This window comes from Bactrocera oleae, chromosome 5 (genome assembly GCF_042242935.1).
Source record: "Bactrocera oleae isolate idBacOlea1 chromosome 5, idBacOlea1, whole genome shotgun sequence".
In the NCBI taxonomy this organism is placed as follows: Eukaryota; Metazoa; Arthropoda; class Insecta; order Diptera; family Tephritidae; genus Bactrocera; species Bactrocera oleae.
Window position 1 is genome coordinate 772,892 of NC_091539.1, and position 22,230 is coordinate 795,121.

The 22,230-nt window shown below is 43.2% G+C and overlaps 3 protein-coding genes across 8 annotated transcripts in view; 2 read left to right on the forward strand and 1 right to left on the reverse strand.

Moving 5' to 3' along the window:
• Window positions 1–452: 452 nt before the first annotated feature.
• The window catches only part of boi (brother of ihog), an 81,371-nt gene continuing 59,593 nt past the window's right edge, over window positions 453–22,230 (reverse strand). For 5 of the 6 annotated variants that reach the window (XM_070110844.1, XM_070110843.1, XM_070110842.1 and 2 more), the window contains 7 exons: window positions 11,042–11,411; window positions 10,018–10,977; window positions 9,818–9,959; window positions 4,515–5,177; window positions 4,278–4,451; window positions 4,057–4,211; window positions 453–2,687 (listed from right to left, as the gene is read on the reverse strand). In XM_070110844.1, coding sequence (XP_069966945.1) covers window positions 1,584–2,687; window positions 4,057–4,211; window positions 4,278–4,451; window positions 4,515–5,177; window positions 9,818–9,959; window positions 10,018–10,977; window positions 11,042–11,341 — 3,498 coding nt within the window. In that variant the 5' untranslated portion in view covers window positions 11,342–11,411 and the 3' untranslated portion in view covers window positions 453–1,583. The remainder of the gene's footprint in view (window positions 2,688–4,056; window positions 4,212–4,277; window positions 4,452–4,514; window positions 5,178–9,817; window positions 9,960–10,017; window positions 10,978–11,041; window positions 11,412–22,230) is intronic. The other variant, XM_036359278.2, reaches the window with a different exon arrangement.
• Window positions 5,244–6,151, forward strand: LOC106622580 (selenoprotein H). Its single transcript, XM_014241803.3, has one exon. It carries the CDS (start codon window positions 5,360–5,362, stop codon window positions 5,801–5,803), a length of 444 nt encoding a protein of 147 aa, XP_014097278.1. The 5' UTR covers window positions 5,244–5,359; the 3' UTR covers window positions 5,804–6,151.
• Window positions 6,320–9,746, forward strand: z (zeste). The gene is made up of 3 exons (XM_014241802.3): window positions 6,320–7,189; window positions 8,132–8,616; window positions 8,684–9,746. Exons 1-3 carry the CDS (start codon window positions 6,822–6,824, stop codon window positions 9,355–9,357), a joined length of 1,527 nt encoding a protein of 508 aa, XP_014097277.2. The 5' UTR covers window positions 6,320–6,821; the 3' UTR covers window positions 9,358–9,746.

Consider the following 22,230-nt stretch of genomic DNA (forward strand, 5'->3'; position numbering starts at 1 on the left):
ATATTTTTCTTGCTTTCATATAATGTTAATAGTTAACTTGTAAAAAACTTTATAACAAAAATATTAATTGCCTTTGTTTTATGGCAATTCAAAAATTACCTGAAATTCATGCCTAGACTAGAATACCCCCTTAAAACAAAAACAAGCAAAACAACAATACATTTCGTTTAATGTGGTAGTAAGTTTTAATTTTTATTTTACTATTTACTTTTTTTGTTTTTGTATTTACTACATGTTTTTGTAATTAAAAACATGTTCTCTGATATATATGTATATACATCAATATTACAGGAAATTAGTTCGTAATTAAAAATTAGTTTAAAAAACAAATTATTATTTTAAATTTAAAAATTACAATAAAAAAGTAATAAATTTATAATAACTTTTAAACATTTCTTAGTGTTAAAAATAAAAAAAAAAATTTAAAAGTTATCAATAAAAAGTGGTGGCAACTCGCGCTAAATACTCACTTATTTAACAAGAATTTTAAACAAATAAAATTAAGGCAATTAAGTTCGATTTTTTATAAATTAAATATATGTAAAATCATATTGAAAACTTATAAACGAATACTAAACATGTACAGTACGTACAAATAAAGTGCAGTCAAAAACTGTAGGAAGCACGAAAATTATATTTTAAATTAGTTATTGTAATACAATTAAAAAAAAGCTATTTAGACAATTTGTAAACTTCGAAAACTGAAAACTTGAAATTTGAAAATATAAAAATAACCGCATAATCTTTACAATTGCATATTTTTAGGCACTTTTTCGAAAACACATTTTACTAAACAAATTTCAAGCTGCTAGACGCACAATTAGCGTTTTCTAAGTCTTTTAATTAATTTTTTTATATATATTTTATCTTACTACTTGTTAGCTCTGCAGGACGGAGTTAACGCCAAACTAATTAGTTAGGTTAAGTTGGTTATATTACTAGTGGATGTCATTTCGTATTCAAAACTAATATAACTACAATTGTCATTGGAGTTAGTGCCGTTAAGTCTTTATATGCTATTACTAAGTGTTACATAACAAGCCACTATAAGGAACTTAGCCTAAAAGTATGCAGATAGTCGAGTTTTTCGAGTTACTTACTTGCAAATTCGAGATTTTACTTACAGCTATGCCATACATTGTTGCTTAAATCTAGAAGTTTTCTAGACTGGTCTAGCAGAGTCTCACGAAGTTCCAGCAATAAATATTTACAATTTAAGTCAATTAAGTTTGTAACACTAACACTTGAAGCAGAGTACGCAAAATATGGCGGTAGAAGACCGCGCTTTAAGCCACGTAGTAAAACTATATTTAAATTCAGTAAATATTTTCCAAACTCCAGGTTCGCTTTTACGCTTTAACTTCTATCTGCTAGGACTCTTCCCGCGCGGCACATCACTTGTGTTGACTTATTCTTAGTTATATGACGAATTTTAAGTTTAAAAAATACTCACTGAAGTACCGTTGTACCCCCTAGAACTATGTTTGTATCTAAATAGTTGCATACTATTTAGCATCCCCTATCATACTAATGCTTAATATTACTTATGCGAAGTGCTCGCAACCCCAATCCCTGTTTACCGCCTACACCTCAATACTGTTCAAACTGCCCGAGGACATGTTGTCGTTGTGACTGCCCAGCCGACCGCGCTTCATCATGGCGCGCGCCGGCATCGGCGAGCGCTGCACGCGCGGACTGCCCGGCACGATGGGTATGCCTACGCCGCCGTTGTTATTGTTGGTGTTACCGGAGGAGCGTCGTGTGCGGCGCAGCGACGGTATGCGCGTGGGCAGGCCATCGATGTTCATGGCCGCGTCGTGTGGCTGCGTCGCATTCGCCGGCACTGCGGTCGCCGCGTAGTGCAGATTGCGCGCGCTGCGCTCCAGCGTGCGGCGCTGTTGCTCCATGGAGGGCGTTTGCGGCGCGTGCGCCTGCGCATGCTGCTGCTGGTGTTGCTGGTACAAATGGTGCGCGTTGTGATGGCCGCTATGGTTGTTGTTCTGGTGTGGTGGCACCGGCGGCGGATGTTGGCCGGCAGCCAATGCGTTGGCATGATGATGATGATGCGTCATGTAGTCGCCGCGTTTGTGCATTAGTGTGGGCGTGCCGGGCGGCGGTGGGTGGTATGGCTGCGCATGGTGTAGGCCCTGATGGGAGCCTAGGTGTGCCTGTGAATTATGTAAAGATTGAAAGGATGAGGTGGATGAATGAGACGAGTTCGATTTCGTGTGCAAATGCATGGCATTGGTGTTGTGGTTGTAGTGAGCAGTGGCATGATTTGCATTTGTTATTACTGCGTTTGGCGCGCTGGCTGCTTGTGCTTTATTACTGGTCATTTTCGGTAGGGTTGTATGCGACTGCTGGTGGTGCTGCTGAGGCTGTTGGTTGTGGTGTGTATGTGGCTTCTGCTGCGGCAGCGGCGGTAACGGCTTTGACAGAGGCGAAGTGGCGTCGATTGCATTGAAGATGCCCTCACTGGCTTCGAGCGTTTCACAGGAAGAAGAGGAACGCGGTGGCAGTGTATATGGCTCGGCTGAGTCTGCATTGGTGACGGCAGTTTGTTGCTGCTGTAAACTCTGGCTGCTGCTGGTGTTTAGATTGCTGGCACTGGCTGAATTGTTGGTGCTTGCCGCATGGCTGCTGTTGCTGTTGGGCAGGAAGCGCAGCTCCATCACGTTGTTGCGATTCTAGAACAGTTCACGCTGATATTTCTAAGCTAGTAGCAGCAAATGCCTTAGAGTCGCACTAGTAATACTTAAATACATAACTATGCAAATGTGGGGATGGGTGCAATGGAGTGGTACAAGCGGAGGAATGGCACAAGGCGAGGTAGCATAGAGTCCAAGAAAAGAAAATTAGTTTGAAGAGTAAGGAATATGCGGTGCGTGCTTTTGAATAGGCTTCTATATAGAAATGGTGCTGTACCAAAGTTAGTGCGCAGAAAAGCGGAGCTTTCAAAGCTAATAAATTTAAAAATATCAAATCTAAGATTTAATTCAAGAAAATTCTTTGTCTCCAGGTGAATTTTTTGCAATGCAGCATTTTAGAATATAAAACATTGACGTAAAGTGTGATAACTGAAAAATATTAAAGCACAGTCGCCTAAAGGTAGGCAATAGTAAAATTGTCAGCATTTATAAGCGTTTGGAATCAACATGAAGTTGGCATCACTTTTTATTTTTAGGATAACTTTAAGAGACATATCACCAATTTTTTTAATTTCGTTGTAATCCAAGAGTCAGAAATCATAACAGATGGGAGACACAGAAAATTCTTTAAAAAGCATTGCCTTCAAAGCAATTTCTCTCAAACACGCTTCTGCAACTAATGCATGTAACATTTACTGTTAAAGTTCTGTTAAATGTTACTGTTAAAATTGTGCTAAGCTCAAAATGATTTGATAAACTCAACTAGGTCTACTTAAAACTAGATTGTTATATATTAGGCTAGGCTTTTCCTAACTCTACATAGATCTGCTGGGATTGTTGTGGAATAAATGTACAGAAAATGTAGTAAAGTTCAAATAGTCAGTTAAATATATACATAAATACATAAAGCTAATATACAGTAGAGGTTTATATACAATAAAAGTCGTATGTACAAAATATAATTATAGGTTATAGCAATAGACTTTATACAAAAGATCGTAAATGCCAAATGATGTGCGTGATTTCGTTTTCAACTTTTTTTTGTTTTTTTTTTGTGTTTACAGAAGAGTTGCTGGAAAGGCTGAAGTAGTCGAGATATATACGATTTAAGTATTTAAGTAGTTACATAGTCGAGGCACCACCAGCTGTTGAAAGACATACATACAACCCCACTAGAAATGACTATAAAGTACAAGCAAAAATTTTGTCCAGAGAATTTTGTAAAAAATTAAAATATGGAGCACGAAAAGAAACATATTTTACATATCGACAACTCGTATACGTAGTAAAGCAGTAAGTTATTGAATAATACGGTAGTCGTGGATAAAAGTGCGACTGTTTAACTGTGGCAAGGCAAACCATGGCTCATTTTTCAATATATACAAGTGCTTGGCGTGCCTCTACATACCTTGTCGGCTTCCTGCGCCAGCGGATTGGGCGTAATATTCATGCGCGGTATGACGCCGTTGAGACGATGTCCGGACTTGTGATGTGTCGCCACGCCCAGCACTGAGGGTGTCACGAAATCGGCTTGTATGTGATCCAGCTGTGGTTTGTCTTCATCTGGAATAAAGCAACGTTGCATACAGCCGTTAATTTGTCGCATTAACGGTTAAAGTTTAAACTTACCATCTGGTGGCGCCGGATTGCGTCGCTTCATGCACAGAAAGGCAGCGACTATGGCCACGATGAGCAGAATACCGCAGCCGGCGATACCCGCCACTATCGGATACTTGGGCTTGTCGTGCTCCTTGGCTTTTGCGGGCGTCACTGGCGGCACAGGCGCTGGTGTGGTGGCCAGTTCTATGATAAAAATACACATATTTAAAATATCTTTAAATGAAATACGTTGCTTTGACCACTTACTCTTCGTCTTGCCCTGCAATATGGCGCTGAACTCAGACGCCGCCAGCGCATTGAAGGACTGTAGCTTGAACTCGTAGGCGGTACCCGCTTCCAACATGTCGATTTTAAATTTTCTTGAATGTTGACCGTCTACAGTCGCTTTGAGGTACTCGCCCGCTGAAGAGGCGAGCCGGTAGTAGGCGTAAAAACCATCCGGCACGTTTGTAGGATTCGCCGGCAGCGTCCAATGTATCATAACTGCCGTCTCAGAAAGCGGTTCCACGCGCAATAGCTCTGGTGCGGGCAGTGTGGCTTTAGTGGGGCCCAAAGCTTCGCTACTTTGCAAAAAGAACTTCGCTGAAGTGTTGCCCTCTTTGTTGTCGTTGTTCGAGTAGACGGCGATAATGCGGAAGCGATAGAAGCGGTCCGGTTTCAAGCCAGAAACCGATGAGGTGAAATTCTTCCCGCCTTCAAAAACACGGTCGCCGTTGCCGTATGGTATGTCTTCGTTTGTGGTCTGCCAATTTTCACGCGGTATTTTGCGGCTCGAGTCACCGAGCATGCGATACTGCACCTTGAAAAACTGTATGGGCAGACCCTCGTTCTTTGGCACATACCAGCGCAACATTACCGAATCGTCGGATAAACGGGTCACGTTGGGACGTGAGGGGGGTATCATGTTCGCTGCAAAGAGTATACGTACTTTATGAATTATCGTTTTTTTTTTGTTCTATAAAATATAGATACATATTTCAAGAGAAATACACTTCTCTTTTGAAATTTTTAAAAGAATATAAGTTTTACAAAACAATTTTCGTAGAAACACTGCCAAATCTTTAGTTTTACAAATCTCATTATTTACTCCAATGGCACCAAGAGGCAAGAAGTCGAAGAAGCAGCGCGAAATCGATTGGGCGGCCGACGCTAACTTCGACAAGAACCGTTCAATGATCTACATCGAGCACACGTTAGAGTGCCCGATATTCACGACAAAAGCCGAGGAATTCGCCGCTTATGTAGCCAAAGAAGCGCCAAATCGCATCATACAGTTGGTACGGAATCATAACGGCAAAGTGCCGCCAAGAGAGGGTGCCTTCGAGATTGGATTTTCGCAGAACGCGCGCACCTCCGTGCATCAGCTGTGGTCTGGCATTGAAAAAGGCCCACCAAGGCGTGACAAATTCCCACCGGAGTACGAGTCGCTCATGCAAGAAATACATAAGATTTTGAAAAAATTCTACCCTGACGCGGTGGAAAAGAATCCCTTGGAAGGCATGGAGGAAGATGGCGCGGCGCCAGCGTACGAGTAAAAGTTCTTAAAATTTTTTCAACTTTTAAAAAGCGACAATGTCAATAGTTTATAATCTAAGCCATTTAAAATTACACAACAACAATAGTGAAGCGTTAATGCTGTGGTTATCCGAGCCTAACAACCGCCCTGCCGATTGTGATTTGGATAAAAAAGCAAAGTTTGAAAACTAGTCTAACAGTTTGAGTGCCTATGAGTAATTCAAAACCTATCCGCAAGTCGTAGCTTCTCGCCGTAAGATGGCGCAACAGTTGCGCCAAGCGTTACCACATAAAAAATTATAATAATAACATAAACATGCGCTAAACTACATTTTCAGTTAAATAAATTGCGACTGAGAAAATATAAATTTTAATGTGTGCATTATTTTTACAGTTACCTACCACTACGACCACTGCCTTCACACTCAAACTTATATTCATACAACAAATCAATTTTTAGAATTAGGCCGCATTGGCAGCGCTGCAAAGCAGAAACAAACTCAAAACATGGCCGACAAGCTATCACTCGTCACTCGCCACTCGCACTCGTTTTCTGTAGCTCGTTGTGAGTGGATTTACCTGGAGTGTGTGACGGCGCTTTACCAAGTGATTTTCTCTATTTGTGAAAAGAATTCTGGAAAATTATTGAATTCCTCAAGACATTTTGTGCGGTGTTGTGCATATAAAAGCAAAAACAACAAAATACATCAAAGAGTTGAATATTAATTGTGCGAAAGCACTCAGGGCCGCCCGCAGCTGTCCACTTAAGTGTAGTGTAGCAACAACAACCACATTAGAGTGCTATTAAAAAGTATACAATTGAGAACAATTTCTGATTTTCATAGCTAATTTTCGGTGGAGTCAAAAGCAATTCATCTCGTTAAACGCCAATTTCTTTGAGCTAACGCAGTTTCGAGTGGAGCTGTGCGCACTACGAAATTACAAAAACAACTGGCATAGCTGGTTGCCTACGAATCAGTTATTCTCACTGTTGGATTGTAGACTTTCTTCGTCAACATAGCGAGAAAATCGCGTCAGATGTCCACTGGCGTGGCGGTGGGTGGTGGCGGTGATGGCACCGTAACTGTGGTTACAACCACAGCCAACGGCGCAGAGGAACACAATGCCGCCAATACGTCCACAGGCAGTGCGGGTGCCAGCGGCACAGGAGGCAAGGCGGGCCAAATAACTTTAACGCCACGTTTCACGCAGGAGGAGAAGGAGATACTCTATAGCCTGTTCCATGAGCACGAAGAGGTCATCGATATTAAATTCAGAAAAAAGCAACGTTCCAAATACTCGGTGCGCGATGCCTGGGAAAAAATCGTGCACGAATTCAATACACATCCGGGTGTTAGCGCTATGCGAAACCTGAAACAAATACAAAAATTCTGGCTAAATGCAAGGTGAGTAGAAGATGCCAAGCCAGAAGATCTTATTCGTATGGCTTCCACACGTATGTATGCACGTAGCCGTCGCTAACCCGTGGCCAGCAGCTGCTCTAATTCGTGCACCTGTTACACGCAAATGCAGGCCACTCGGCGGGCGACTCAGCAATGCATGCCTCCCGCCAACGTTGCATTAGCAGTTGAGTTTGTGTCGCTGCCTCTGTGTGTGTGTTTGTGTATTGAAACATGTGTCGTTAAGCAGCTCATTGAAAGCCGCATTCCAACTCATAACAAACAAATGCTTTTGATTTAGTGGGTCCGATGGACTCAAAACCCCAGCAAGCATTAAATTTACCTCAAAACGCAAACAAGTCGAGCGAAAAGTCGCGCACAAAGCATAATCGAGCCAAATGTGCGCACGTAAAAGAGCTGACAACAACAAAAGCGTCTATCGAGTCATGGCGTAGGTATCTGAGCGCTGTGCTGCACTCTGTCAATTCACGCGACCAGGCATTCGCTCATGCCCTCATTCATCGGCGTGCGGCAGCTACTCGTCTTTCGAGTGCAATTAAAAATGGCGGCAAACGACAAGCGGCAGAATATCTCAAGAAAGTCATATTATATCTCAAAGCTATAAAGTATCTCAAAAAGTTGGAAAACAACAAAGTGACAGGCTTTCTTCTAATTCAAATGTGAAAAAATCGGTGTAAGAAAATAACGTATGCGCTAGTAGATTTTCGTGTATGAAATAGCCGCGGCATTCCACTCCGCAAACCAGTCATATGCGCTCTTGCCTTGAGCAGCTCATTTATGGGGTTGAATAGCTGTAATGCGAGTTTAGTTTGCCTGTATGTGTGTGTGGGTGTGTGTGTGGTTGGTGGCGTGAGTGAAGTTATTTGTTTATTTATTCAACGAGTGCTAACTTTTATATTTTTTTAATTACGTTGTTGTTGCTTTTAGACTACGCAAACAGTACCCCTTCCGTCCGAACGGTCAGAAGGACGCAAACGGCTCACAAGCAAGCATCGATTCGGCAGATCGCGCCGAAGTGGTAAATCATGAGATAAAGGATGAGCCCGATTTCCAGGTCGCCAATATAGATCCCGATGAGCATGGCAGTCAGAATGAGGCTTTCGAAGAGATCGAGATGGATACTAGTGACGGTGTGGGACAGATAGAGCAGGAGCCTATTGATCCGCTGCAGCAGCAGCAGCAACAACTGCAACAGCAGCACCAGCATCAGCAACAGGTGCTGCAGCAGCATGTACAACAACAACAACAACAGCAGCAGCACCAACAACAACAACAAACCATACAGACACAACAGATATCGGTGGATCAAATCAGCGCCGAAAAGCTAACACTAAACGATTTGCTGCAATTCAAGACAACGCGCCCACGCGAAGACATCATTCTGCAGATAAAACATCCCGTTGATTCGAACAGTAAGTTAACAATAACGTAGCAACCTTCAATGTTGTCTAATCGCTTTACATTTTTTTGCTCGTACAGCCACACATATCACCATACCATCGCCAACGCGCATCACCATACCCAGCCAGCACCAGCCGCAGCAACACACAATCACCGCCATGCCCGCAACGGCCTACAATCAGCAGATCATCAGCGAGATCAAGCCGCAGCAAATAACACTTGCGCAATACCAGGCGCAGCAGCTGCAGCAGCAGCAGCTGGCCCAGCACCAGCTCGCTGTTGCGGCACAGCAGCAGCAGCAACAACATCAACAGCAACAACAGCAGCATCAAATGAAAATGCAACTGCAAACGCCAGCGAACGCACAGTTCGCGACTGCAACGCCGACATTCACTTGCGCCACACTGCACGCGCTGCCCGTGGCCACGGCACCAGCGCCTGCAGCTGTCGTGCCAACTGTTACTGTAAGCAATGCCGCTGTAGCAGCCACGACGCCGGGTAACACCACCATCACAGTGGAGTCGTTCGAGGAGAAAGTGCAGTACTTCCGGCTGAAGGAGGCCGAGCTGCGCTACAAGGAGACGCAAGTCGCTTTGGAAAAGAAGAAAATAGAGCTAAGTCGCGCGCAGGAAGATTTGAAGCATTTGCGTGAAGTGCACCGTCTACAAGTGGAAGAGCTAAAGATGAAGATACGCATTTTGCAAGAAGAAGAGAAGCTGCTGCGCAAGAGCCCCAGCTCAGTGCAAGTATAGGACGTGGCCAGTTGGTCACAGCAATTTGTGGGCGTGGAGGGGAGGAGAGAGAGAATTGATTATGCATTATTGGTTATCTAATAAGTTATTGGTTAAGTTTTGCATTGCAACTAGAAATAAAATTTTAAACTCACAAACACATTTAAACAAATACTAGTTTTCTAAAAATTATGCAAAAACAAATTGAAATTGTTACATTTTGGTATAAATCTGCATGGAATTAACTTGTGCGCGAAAGTATTGCTGAGTTGTTCGTAAAGAAATGTAATTTAATTTAACTGTAAAGCGTCGTAGCGACGAAAATAAATCGAATTGTATATAATAAGTTATTTATCTCGAAATATTGCAGCTAATAAAGCGGATACTGACATTCATCTCAGCGTGAATAAGTTTTATGCACTTAAATAACTTTCCCCTTCCCAACTTGCTAGAGCTGAGAAGAGTTGAGACTTGTACTCACGTATTTTCATGTGTTTCCGTTTGCCCTTATTCTTGTTGCCGTTATGCTCGTAAGGCATGCGTATTGGCACGGAGCCTAGCGGCGCTGAGTCTTCGCCCTGTATTTGCTTCGGGTTCACTTCCAAGTAGCTGCCGTCGCTGACCTGCAATAAATTAGAGTGTTTACGTGTTTCCAACAAATTCGTGAGCTGTCGCATTTACCTCGCCCACTTCGTTCTTTGCGAAACACTGCACGATGCCCGCATGACGCTTCTGCACATGCCGTATAACCAAACGACGATCTTCATGAAAGGTCTCATTATCCAAAGCAGTGTCTTCACCATTAATTAACCAATAGATTTGGGGGAAAGGATTGCCGGCGGCCGAGCACTCCAATTCCAGTTGATCGCCTTCATTAGTACGTGTCTTTGCTGGACCACGCAATATTTGTGGCGCTTCCAAGACAACAAATTTTATAATTTGCACCAAAGCAGGCGCAATACCGTTATCTAAGCGACACACGTAGGAGCCTTGATCCTCGGGCAACACATCAGCGATCTGCAGACCGTACGGTAACACTTTTGTACGATTGTTGTAGATATTGATTACATTCGGACTGCTCCAAACGGCTTCCGGCGGTGGCGAGCCAACACCTGGGCATTCGAGTACGGCGGTTTCGCCCGGACGCGCCGTCACTTGTGACACTGGCAAGTTAAGAAAGTAAGGCGGCGTGCGATCAATATAATCGACGCGCAAGTCTATGCGTTGTGGCAGTCGCAACTCCACGCCGGTAATGGCGTTCATTGCCGAGCAAGTGTAGTTACCGGAATCTTTTGATGACACTGAGTTAAGTATGAGCGCACCATTTGCTGAGGGCAACACCTCGGTCTGTGGCACTTTCTCGCCGTTGCGGAAGAAGCTCCACACCGCTGGCGGATTCGAGCTCACTGTGCCGCAACGTATTAATATGCAATTCTTCGGCGCTACGCTCCAGCGTATTGCATTGCGACTATAACCGTTCGAGTTATCGATGCTTATTGAGACGAGTGTCAGCCGAGCGGGCGTGGAAGCAATTGCGGCCGAACCGACCCACGCGACACATTGGTAATCGCCCAAAGTTTCGGACGTAACAAATACACGCAAACGTGATGTCAGATTTTCATTTGAAATATTGGGGCCATTCTATAAGAGAGTAGTATAAAGTCATAGCTAAAGTTTAGGTTAAGAAAAGGCCAAGTATACCGACCTCGCCGCCATGTAGATAATTGTAGTTCATAGCGTCTGTGGCGCGTGCGCTCGTGTGCCGGAAACGCCATTCCAAACGGTCGGGAGCCAAATTCAATTCGCACTCAAAGACAACCTCATCACCTTTGGGCGCCACTGCTGATTCAGGTGAACGCACAATGTGTACACCCAGTGACGAGGATTGTGACGCCGCGCTTAGCTTGAGTTGACTGCATATAAGTAAAGTCAACAAGAAGGACAGCTGCCAAAACGCAGATAGTACTGTTGTTGCAGCAGCTGAGAATGTAGCGTGATGCGCCATGGTCCAACGCCAAACTTATACAAAAAGTCCTTTACGTGGTGTTCTAAAACCGGCTGTTGCCAGTATATGGCTGAAATAAAAGAAAGAAAAACTACGTTGTTTTAGAGCTTCAATGAATACAAATGAATTGTTGAATGAATTAATAGAGGAAGTGCCTTATAAATAATTAAACAACACTACAACGTCCACGAATGGAGGAGCAATACACTTGCTGTTGCAGCTACAAAAGTAGAGTAGTTATGTACCATATGTATTAGGGTGGAGCGAAAAAAAAGTGTTTTTTTATTGCTTAGCCTGAGGGTAGAATTTGTAGATTATAAAACAAGAAAATTTTTGGTTTTTTTAAACTCTTCACATTTATATAAAAATTACCGAATTTGACGGTTTTTGACTCAAAATTTATTTTAACGCTTAAGGAAAGCATGTTGTCGTTTAAGACTTTTTGTTAGAACTCCAATAATGACCACAAACATTTTTTTAAGTTAATAACTTTGAATTGGTCAGAAAAAGGCCTCTCCACAGCTTCTAGAACACTTTAAAAAAATTTTTACAATATAAAAATTTTAACTCGAAACTTTACTTTAAAAGTGAGAGTGCCTCTAGATGTTAAAAAAAATTTTTTGTTCAAAAATTTTCTTATTTTATAATCTACAAATTTGACCCTCAGGCTAGGCAAAAAAAAAACTTTTTTTCGTTCCACCTTAATATATATGCTGCATGACAAACGTACACAAACTGCATTTTAGTTTTTACCCGACCAAACGAACTTGTTGCAAGCGCATAAATCAAAGTCCGAACATACGCAGCTCGTCTGCCAGCCACCAGCTGCCATATACAGCATTCCAATTGTCACAAATGACAAACCATTGATGCCGCGTTGCGAAGCGTATGGCTTGGACAAATGAGGATTAAAGTTTGTGGCAGTCATTCGCTTTTCAATATTTAACGCCGCTATAGCTGCTTACCTACGGCGCTTGTAGAACCGGCAACGCTTAGCGATTGGTCCTGCAGTAATAGCTTGGGCAATAAATATCTTGCGCTGTTGTAACAGGTTAAATGAGATTCCAAGCGCGCACAGCAGGTAACCTTAAAAGAAACACAAACACAACTTGCAACACAAAGCGCAAGGCCAATGCATATAGTAAAGCCACTAAAGTTAGGATGCATTGCCACATTTTGTTTAAATTCCGCTTGTGTTCGCGTTAACGAAATTCGTTTAGCTTTCGCCGGAAAATCACCAGACTTTTGTAAGCCTACATTTGCTTAATCGTATTAGAGACATTTATAGTCGTTATAAAATGTATTAAAGTTTCCTTATATTATTTCCTTATTCATGCTATTTAAAGCGGCAGGTCCAGACGATATTATTCCCATAATGATGCAGAAGCTAAAAGAACCTATGGTTCCAAGTCTAGAATATATATATGAGGCCAGTATCCAACTGTTTTACATCCCAATCAGTTGGAATAGAATCAAAGTGGTATTCCTCCCAAAAACAGGTGGAAGAACACATGATGACGCCAAAGATTTTAGACCTAACTTATAAGCCTCACCTTCTTTCGGCTGCAGGTTTTAGAAAGGCTAATGGATATACACTTAAGAGAAATCACTTCATCACAAACACTATACCATACAATGGCGGTCTTTATTGACGTGGAAAGCGCCTTCAACAATGTGGAAATAAGCAGAATTATTGAATCTCTGTCACTTGGTCCCATAGACGAAATGGCGCTGCGACACGTACAAGCTACGTAAGCAGAGACACTCCTCAAGGATGTGTTTTTCCACGCTTTTATGTGTCGTGGCGCTAAATTTAATACTACTTCAACTCAGTGGAGGCGGAGTGAAAGCAATAGCATAGCCAGACGATATAGTGTTGATGTTATCAGGAATGTTTCCTTCCACAATCAGTGAGGTTTTGGAAAGAGTTCTACGAAGGTTACATCTATGGGCCGCGAAAAACGGAGTAGGTGTTAACCCTAGTAAAACGGAGCTGATGCTTTTCACGAGTAAAACATAAATACCTCAATTCAATCTTCACTCATTCAGTGGTACAAAGACCTAGCGGTTGAAATCGATACTAAACTGGTTTGAAAAATTAACATTGAAAACCTGCAACATGCAAATGATTACTTAGCAGGAAATGAGCCTTAAACCAAAGATAGTCATGTGTACATATAGTATACAAAAAGCAGCCTGTGCGGATGTTACCGGGGCTGTAAAGTCATATCCGACCAAGGCGCTTAATATGATACTGCATCAACTGCTCATAGATGCGTTCACTCGGAACGTAGCAGCAGGTTCTGCTTTCATAATAAAGGAATTAGATGCTTGGAACCGGAAATAATATGGACATAGCGTCATCCTGAACCAGCTTAACCTAAGTAAAACAGACTATATCCTTTCAAGGTTAGATTTCAAGGAAGGCTTTAAGCTCACTGGTAGCTAAACTCGACTCATCCATAATTTGGGTACCCGCAACATTTTCAACAACGAAAAGGCAGACGAGTTGCCAACGCTAGGGGCTTCTTTAGACGAATCCGAGGCGGAGTTAATAGCATGGCCGTTGGGACGTTCATAGCTTTATATGAATAGTTCAGAGCAAATGAAAATCAATAACACGCTGCAAGATAACAAAGCAGATTTGGCATAAGTAGATAAAGATCTGAAAACACCCAGTTAAAAAATTGAAACCGGAAGTAGGTTCTTAAAGTTCGAAATTAGTTAGAACATTTTTAGGAAGCTGTTGAAGAACAATTCAAAAGTTCGGCGATAATCACGCCATTTTTTCTAAGCGCTACAAGTGTTGTGTATCGGTGGTAATATTTTTTGAAGACAAGAAACGCTACAGTGATACTCATAAAAGTGAATACACATATGTGGCGGCTGATAGAATGACGCTTGTGTGAGCACTTCAACACATCAACGCCCCAGGGATGCATGCGCAACGAGATATGCATCGCCGCCAAGGCAACCGGAATATGTTTGCACGGATAGCAACGTAGGGATAAGATCGGTTTGGATATCGGCGATTGTATGCAGATTTAGCACAGTGCGCAGAGTTGTATATTATGAGCCATACTAAGCACATACATACATACATATATACATATATGATCATTGTGTAGCTACAATACGATACATGGCGTTGTGTTGTGCGCTCCACATCAGACATTGTGATGATGTCAAGCTCGCAATTTGGCTCGGCTGTCCCTATGTTGAACCAACTGCGGCAGGTAGCCAAGCCGTAGTTTGCGCGCCCTGCAGCCACGCAAAAACGGCTTTGCACGCCATCACTCGCACTAAGCGCACAGCTTTGATGAGACTGCGTTGACGCAAGCGCTTATTGTTGGCAACGGTTGCGCGACGGCGGTGTACGTAAAGGCAAAATTCCTTTTAAAATGGTGCGCTCCACTCGATCAAAGCACATGTGGCAGGATGAGTGACATAATAAATGCGAAGTGTGTAGAAGCTGCGCAAGAGCGCATACTACTTTTTACGGCCAGTCGTATGGTAGTTATTATTGATATTTTGTTTTTTGTTGCATTACAACTTTGGCACAGCAATTTGGTGCGGCGGTGAATGGCAAAATCAACAGCTACGGCGGCGGCGATTGGCATTCGACGTGCACTGATGGCTGCACGACGCGATCATTCAACGCTTTTGATATGCCACATCAGCAGGATTTATAAACGCGCATGGTGGATATGACGTTGTGTGCGACGTTTGTTGTTTTTGTATTGAAAAATTGCTGTTTGCTACCTGCGCGCTGTCGTTTGTCTGTTGTTTTTGCATTAAAGGCTGTGCCACTAGCACTTTACTTCGCTTGATCTCATTTATGTAGCTATCGTGTTTTTACTTTCTTTTTGCCGAAAACTCGGCGTCTGTGCCAACTCATATGTTGTTGTTGTTTGGCCTGATGTCGCAGCTCCTTTGGCTGTCGCGTATGAAGAGACGCGCGACGCGCCGCATATCAAGGCGTGCATCGTTAATGGGCCGTCATTATTCTCTAGTGTTTGAAAGTGGTCTGGTTCTTTCTTTACCTTATTGTTATTGGCTTCGAAGCGCTGCGCGTTCATTAACCGCTTCCACAATGCATTTCGGCTTTTTTACTTTCGCATACTTTAAGTGCTTTGTTAGCCAATTTTACTGCTTCTTCTCTTGGCACTTTTGTTAACTGTTTTTGTTTTTTGTTGTTTCATTTATTTTTTGCGTACTTAAGTGACAGTATGTCAATGCAGCTTGCCACAAATGACTAGCGTGCTTGCGTTGGAAGTCAGTAACGGCAGTTCTTTGACTTTAAGCTACCAACTTTTAGCGCTTTGCTCCATAATAATTTATTGCAATTCAGATTTTAATTGAGTTTTTGTGTATTTCGAAATTGCTACGCAAAATTTGCCGCAGCCAAGGTCTGCGATGTTGGTTGTAAGAATTGGGCTATATATATATGTGAACTGGTGCCTCAGTTTTTGAGATATCGTTCTAAAATTTTGCACTCATTCTTTTCTTACCAAGCAGTCGCTCATTTATCGGAACGGCCGTTACTGGACTATTCCAGCATATGGCTGCCATACCAACAGAACGATCGGTATCAAGTGCTTGTATGAAAAACTTTTTTATTTGACGAGATATCTTCATGAAATTAACCATGAATTATTATCTAACTCAACTTGTGAAGGGTATTATAAGTTCGGTTTTTTCTTTTTATATTTATTTCAATCTCAAATCATCAAGCCTTATTTCTCTTTTTGTTTCTCCAAATACTGTCTTTGCAGAACCTTCGCCTTTGCAACGTTTTTCTTGTGCAGTGTCGCAAATAAGCTTAAAAAGTGGCACTGTACCATACAAAAGTATATGACCACCGTTATGCGCTGTCTGAGTTGCTGACATATTTCGTTTAAAGCTTTACTTGCCACGGGCGCTTTGCCACTTTACTTGGCTTCGCAATATGTGCGCGCGCTTTCGACATTTCTGTATTATTGTTGTTATTTGCCAAAGTACTATGGCAGCCCGGACCAGCATAACATTTAAAAGTCATAAAAATTGATGAAGTGCTGCGGCGCGTTGTTGTCGTCGTTGTCTGGGCAGCCACTGTCAGTGCCACCGCGCTGCCCCATACTTTGCTGTTTGCTTTACCGCGCTACCTTTGCGCGGCTGTACGTTCTTTGCGTCACACACTGGCTCATATTCTATAGTCTTTCTTTTTCTTTTCTGCAGCTCCAGCGCAGCAGCCGGCCGTGCTTTGGAAAATTAACAAAATCGCCAGCAGCAAACTTTAGCGCAATGTCCTTAAGAGCAGTAAACGAAAGTTGCACACCACACCAGTTCGCTTGCTGCCAACATACCGGGCTGCCACTTGTTCACAGTTCCTTTCGGCCCTTGCAGCGCGCTGGTGCTGGCTCCATTTGGGCGACTCCCTGCTGCGACACTACGCCGCGCAGCACTTCTACACCCCTCTTACGCGCTGGTCTTACTTTTAGCTGCGCTTGAAATTCCGAACATCTGCTGTGCGCGCTGTTTTTGTTGCAACTTGCGCGTCGCCACTAAAAACTCGTTTAAAGCGTTGATTACGACTTTGACGCAGCATTTGCCATTTGCCATTTTCATTGTTGTTATTGCTATTGCTGTTATTGTTATCGTATCACTCATTGCAAGGGCGGTCGTGCTTTTTTATTGTAGCTTTTAATTGCTATTGTTGTTGCTGTTGTTGGCGTTCGCCAGACATTGGCATGTTTGCTGGTGCCATTTAATTTCTGCCATCGCCGCCCAGACCGGCACAGCCACAGTTATTTATTATCATCACTGCTGTTGTTGTCGCTTGCTTTTATTAATATCGAAGGCATATTTTTCAATTTTTTCGGCTGCGCCTTTGCCTTTGCTCCGCTTTGGCGCTCTTTGGTTGCCATTTATTGACAGCGAATGCGTTAAAATAAATGTGAATTCTTTCGCGTGGCTGAAATGGAATGCGCTGTAGCGGCGGCAGCATAAAAATTAACAGCAACAAAAATGAAGAGCGAAAACATGGCCAAAGCAGCAACAAAAGTCACACCAGTCGCACGCTGTGTGTCTGCACACATAAGCGCGTATGTGCGCCACTGTGTGTCGTGTGTGTTTATAGCTGTTGCAAGCGTTATTCGATGTTTTTAATGTTTGGTTATTAATTTTTATTGCCCGCATTCTTTATATTGTGTTGCTGTTACTGCTGTTGCGACCTTTAAAAGCACTTTTGCATTATTCATGCACTCGGTGCGCGTTTGGTTGCTTTTGTTGTTGTCCATTACCTGTTGCGCCCTGTGCACGTAAATCAAGCCATAGCAGCACGCCCTGTCCAACTGGCCAGGCTGCGCGCGGCTGTGGTATGTTGCGGACGCTGTATGAACTGACAGCCTTTGAGCGCAACAACAATAAAAACAACAAGCCGAAAGCATAGTTTCTCTAATTGGTTTTTTCGATCTGCGTGCTTTTAAGTCACAGGTGGGCTCTACAAATGAGGTATTAGCAAGAAATCTGTAAACTTTGATAAGTTCGCCACTTGCAACACGCCCCATTTTTCCAGCAGTTACAAAATCTCATTTGCTGATTTTTTCCATTTGGCACATTAAAATTAATTGCAACGATCTGTAAACACTTCTCAGCAAAATCTATTATCTCTCAATTGCATGCAACATAATTGAATTTTGCTGCTGCAAAACCGCAAAGATTTCTCGCTACTTGCAAGTCGCCAACGCCGCATTGCAATTATTCCACACATTTAGCTGCAATTAAGCAGTAATAAAAGGCTGCAAGTACAGGACTTACAGCGGGGAAGCGTGTTGCAAGCAAGCGCGCCACACGCAACCACCAGCACATGCCACAAGTGGTTATGAGGACAGACAACCAGCCAGTCAGACAGACACAGATTAAGTGAAAAAAAAAACAGCAAACAAGCTGTGCACGCTCACCGCAAAAGCCGCAGACGGCCCACACTGGGCGCCACTAGCCAAGCGCTGTGGCATGCAGCCAGCATGCTTACGGAAGCTACGCAGTTGCAACTGCAATAAAAACCACAACTTTTGTACAATTTCAATTTCATATTTGCATTGCAAGTGTGGCACGGCATTGCATGTGCAGTTAGCCGCTCGTGCGTGCCGCAGCGCCTGTTAGCCGGGCGTTGTGTGTCGTGTCGCGCATGGCATTGCTGCATTGGCTGCACATTGCTTATGCGCTAATTTGTAAGCGCAGAGAAATGCAAATTTTCGTAAGTTGCCACGAAGGCCAAATGTGGCATGCCACGCGCTGCAGCCCATTTTTGGTTGGCCACAAAAATTTCAACTTGCCATAACCTAGTGTGGCACTGCGTTCTTGCACGTTTGTATATTAAATTTTTACCACAACTTGCCACATGCCACGCGCAAACTTTCCTTTCACTGCTACTAACAGGAAGTGAAAAAATGCAATTTCGGCGTTAAATATGCCAGCAAATATTCGTGAACACTGTAGTAGCACATTAAAAAGTGGTTTGAACGATGCGCAAAAAATGTGCAACAACATTTACGAGCACTGCAACAAGCGCTAGCGTACAACGAGCATGACTGGTGTAAACCACATTCCACAAGCGGCCTTCTACCAACTTACTTTGCAAGTTACGCTGGAGACGCGACAAGCGCGCTGTGCAAGCAGAGCAAAAGCACTTATGCAGCAAGTAGCGCGCTGTCTGGCCTGGCTGCTGGGAAGCTGTTTCGCTGGCCACCGTCAATGTTTTTGCATGTGCGCGCGCATACACATGCATGTTTGCATTATGTTGCGGCTTTTACGCTTTGTCTTTATTTTGTGCACATTCTACTTTACCTTTTGCTTTACTTTCGTTAATAAAAATCGAACTTGTTCATTCGCCGATTTGACGTTTCGGCAGCTGTGGCCAAAGCGCTTGTACCACGTTCCCATGCACTGCCCTGCGCTGTGGCAAGGTTCACCGCGGACACGCCAACATTGTCGTTTTTGCCGTGGTTTTGTGCACAACGAAACGCGTTCAACGCGCTTCACTTATTTATGCGCGCTGTGTGTGCCTACGGACAGGTCTGTGCAACTTTTCGCATGCGAGTGCTATCTGTGTAGCATAACATGTCAGCAGAAGGCAAAAGCAAAACTTAAAGCGTTGCTGTATAAAAAGTTGCAAATAATATTGGCAAAAAAGCAAGGAGTGGCAGCAGCGCGCGGACATTGCATGCAACAGCGCTGGCTGTTATACTGTTTTGCGCGCTGATTTTGCACGGCTGTGGCATGGTATTGATTGCTGCGGTCGCTTGGTCCAACGACCGTTTGGCTGCGCGCCTGGGCGGTGTCGCCACTCAGCTTTGCAACGCCGCAATTTAATTGGCTGCTCAATTTCTTTTTCGACTTTTTAACTGATTTCTGATTTCACTTCAAGCGCATAAATAAAGCACGAAAGTTAGTTGCGCCTATAGAGGGCTGACAAAAGCTACGCTTTATCGGTTTCTTTTAGCATTATGGGGGGCTTAATCGAACAGTAACTTGTACTTAAGGTAGTCTATGCACAACTTAAGTTCTAGATCTATAAAGTCATGCTGCGCGCATGTAGCCTGCCGTAGTTATAAAGATGTGATTTGCAGTTTGTTTGCTGGCATATGGACCGAAGAGAGAAAAGAATGGTCTGCACAACTTCGCATTTATTTGGACTATACTTTTTAACTTCGTAAGGTCACAGTATCTGCGTAGCACCTACATTAATCATGCATTTAATATTTAACTAATTTGAGTATGCACATCTTCGTAACACGGGCATAGTCGAAAATCAATATTCTTTCCTAATTGAGCCGGCGGCCTGTCGCAAAGCCATAACCAGCTTTTTTACATCCCTCCTTCAACGTTGACATTATGCTTCGCCTAACGTAGTTTCACTACAATTTTTGCTTTACAAAGTTTTGACAGTTTGCATATACTTACTAACAACAAAAGCTTTCCACGAAAACCGACTGACAGCGCAACTGAGTTGAATACGCAGTTCAATTCACTTTAAATCATTTGTATTGTCGCACATGCGCAAAAGGCTCAAGTAGCATTTTCTAAACAACCACTTGCTGGGCAGCAGCCATCAAATGTATTAACTGAATTTTGTGGCATGCCACAACGTTTAACAATGTACACAGTTTCGGTTTTTGCACTTGTTGTTGTAGTGTAGCGCATTTTTGGTCGTTGTCTGGCTAGTCCACGTAAATTTGTGTGTGCAACATAACTGCGAAATGCAGCTAAAGACGCAAATTGTAGCAACTAAACGGCAGAGCGCGCATGCACACACAATGGCAAGCGCTTAGCGGCAACTACGGTCGGCTGTTGCGCTGGCGTTGAGCAAATATTTTTACAACAACAACAACATGCCGATTAGCTTCTTCTGCCTGCCACACTCCGCGCGTGGCATTGACATACGATGCATTAGTGTGTATGTGTGATGGCATGCGGCTGCGCCTAACGAAATGCAAGCGCATGCTAAGTCAGAGTCCACGAAAGTGAGTGGAAACGTTGCTAAAAAGCAATTCGCCCGAAGCCATACTAACAACAACACAAGAAGTCACTAAAGTTGTTGGCGAGACGTTCATAGCCTACGCCAGTGCCGCGCAGATTTCCGTGTTGCATGCATCACCGTGTGTGCGCTGTTGTTGCAAGCACGCAAGATCATTGCCATTTAAGGTGTGCTGTGGCTAATGCGCTGCGCCAACGTTGCTGCTTCTCCGCACCCACCTGCGCGCATGGGCTCAAGCGCAGCTCGTTTTGGCTTTGTTGCAGCAACAAGTGCGCCGTTTATGCCACACAATGGCAGCAAACATGCTGCAGTTGCACACGCGCAGACCACTGCTGCATACTTTATTGCATGTTTCAGCATATTTCGCAGTATATATATGCTTGCTGCATGTTCGCGTTGCTATTTGTTGTTGCAACACAAAAATGTTGCTACCAATTTACGTAGAATTACGTTGCATGTGTGTGGCAATTCTAACAAGTTACTGCCACAAATGCGCAAAACGCACACACGTACACACCGTTACAATAGCTGGTGCAGCCATGCTGCAACAACAACTTATTTATTTTATTTATTGAATAAATTGCACACTTTGCACTGGCTGCTCGGCCAGTTGCCAGCGCCTGTGGCCTTGTTGGGCGGCGCATGCACGCCGTTGCTCTGCTCAGCGCTTGAGCTTTTTATTGCTGTTGTTGTTGCTGCAGCTGCGGGTCGTTCTCTATTTTCATTACTAATGCTCGCTTGCTTCGCGATGATGACTCATGGTGCGCCGCATATTTGGTACAACGCCGCCGTCAGCTGCCGTTGCACTTGCTTTCCGTTGCTTTTGTTGTCGCAAATAGTTGGCAATGCGATTTTCACATTTATAGCTTATTGAAGGCTGTCGAAGCGTGAGTGGTGGCAGATTTCAATTTGTGAAAATCGACAATTTATTTGCTATTTTGTTTTTTATTCTCCAATTCTGCGAGCTGTGTAGCAACTAATTTGGCCGCTGTCGGCGATTGTGGCAAGATTGTAGGTGTTTAGCGTATTTCATGTTAGTTTATTTACTTAATTTTCTCTGCGTTTTATGCCAAGCCAAATAAATGAGTATTTTGGCAGTAAAGTGCAAATGAGTTGCAAGATAAATGGATAGCGTGTGTTGTTATGGCCTTTTGAGTCAACGGTTTGGCAATTTGCGTGGTGGGAAACAGAGCGTGTGTGCCAAAGATTTAAGAGAATTATTATATTTATTTTAAAAAACAAAAAAAAAGTTAAGAGACTTTAACCTATAAATAAATGTATAGAATGCAAAAAAGGTGCAAAATAAAGCTTTTAATTTAAGAAGTGCTTTTTAGAGAGCTTTTTTAAATAAATGTTTGGTTTTTAGTTTCAA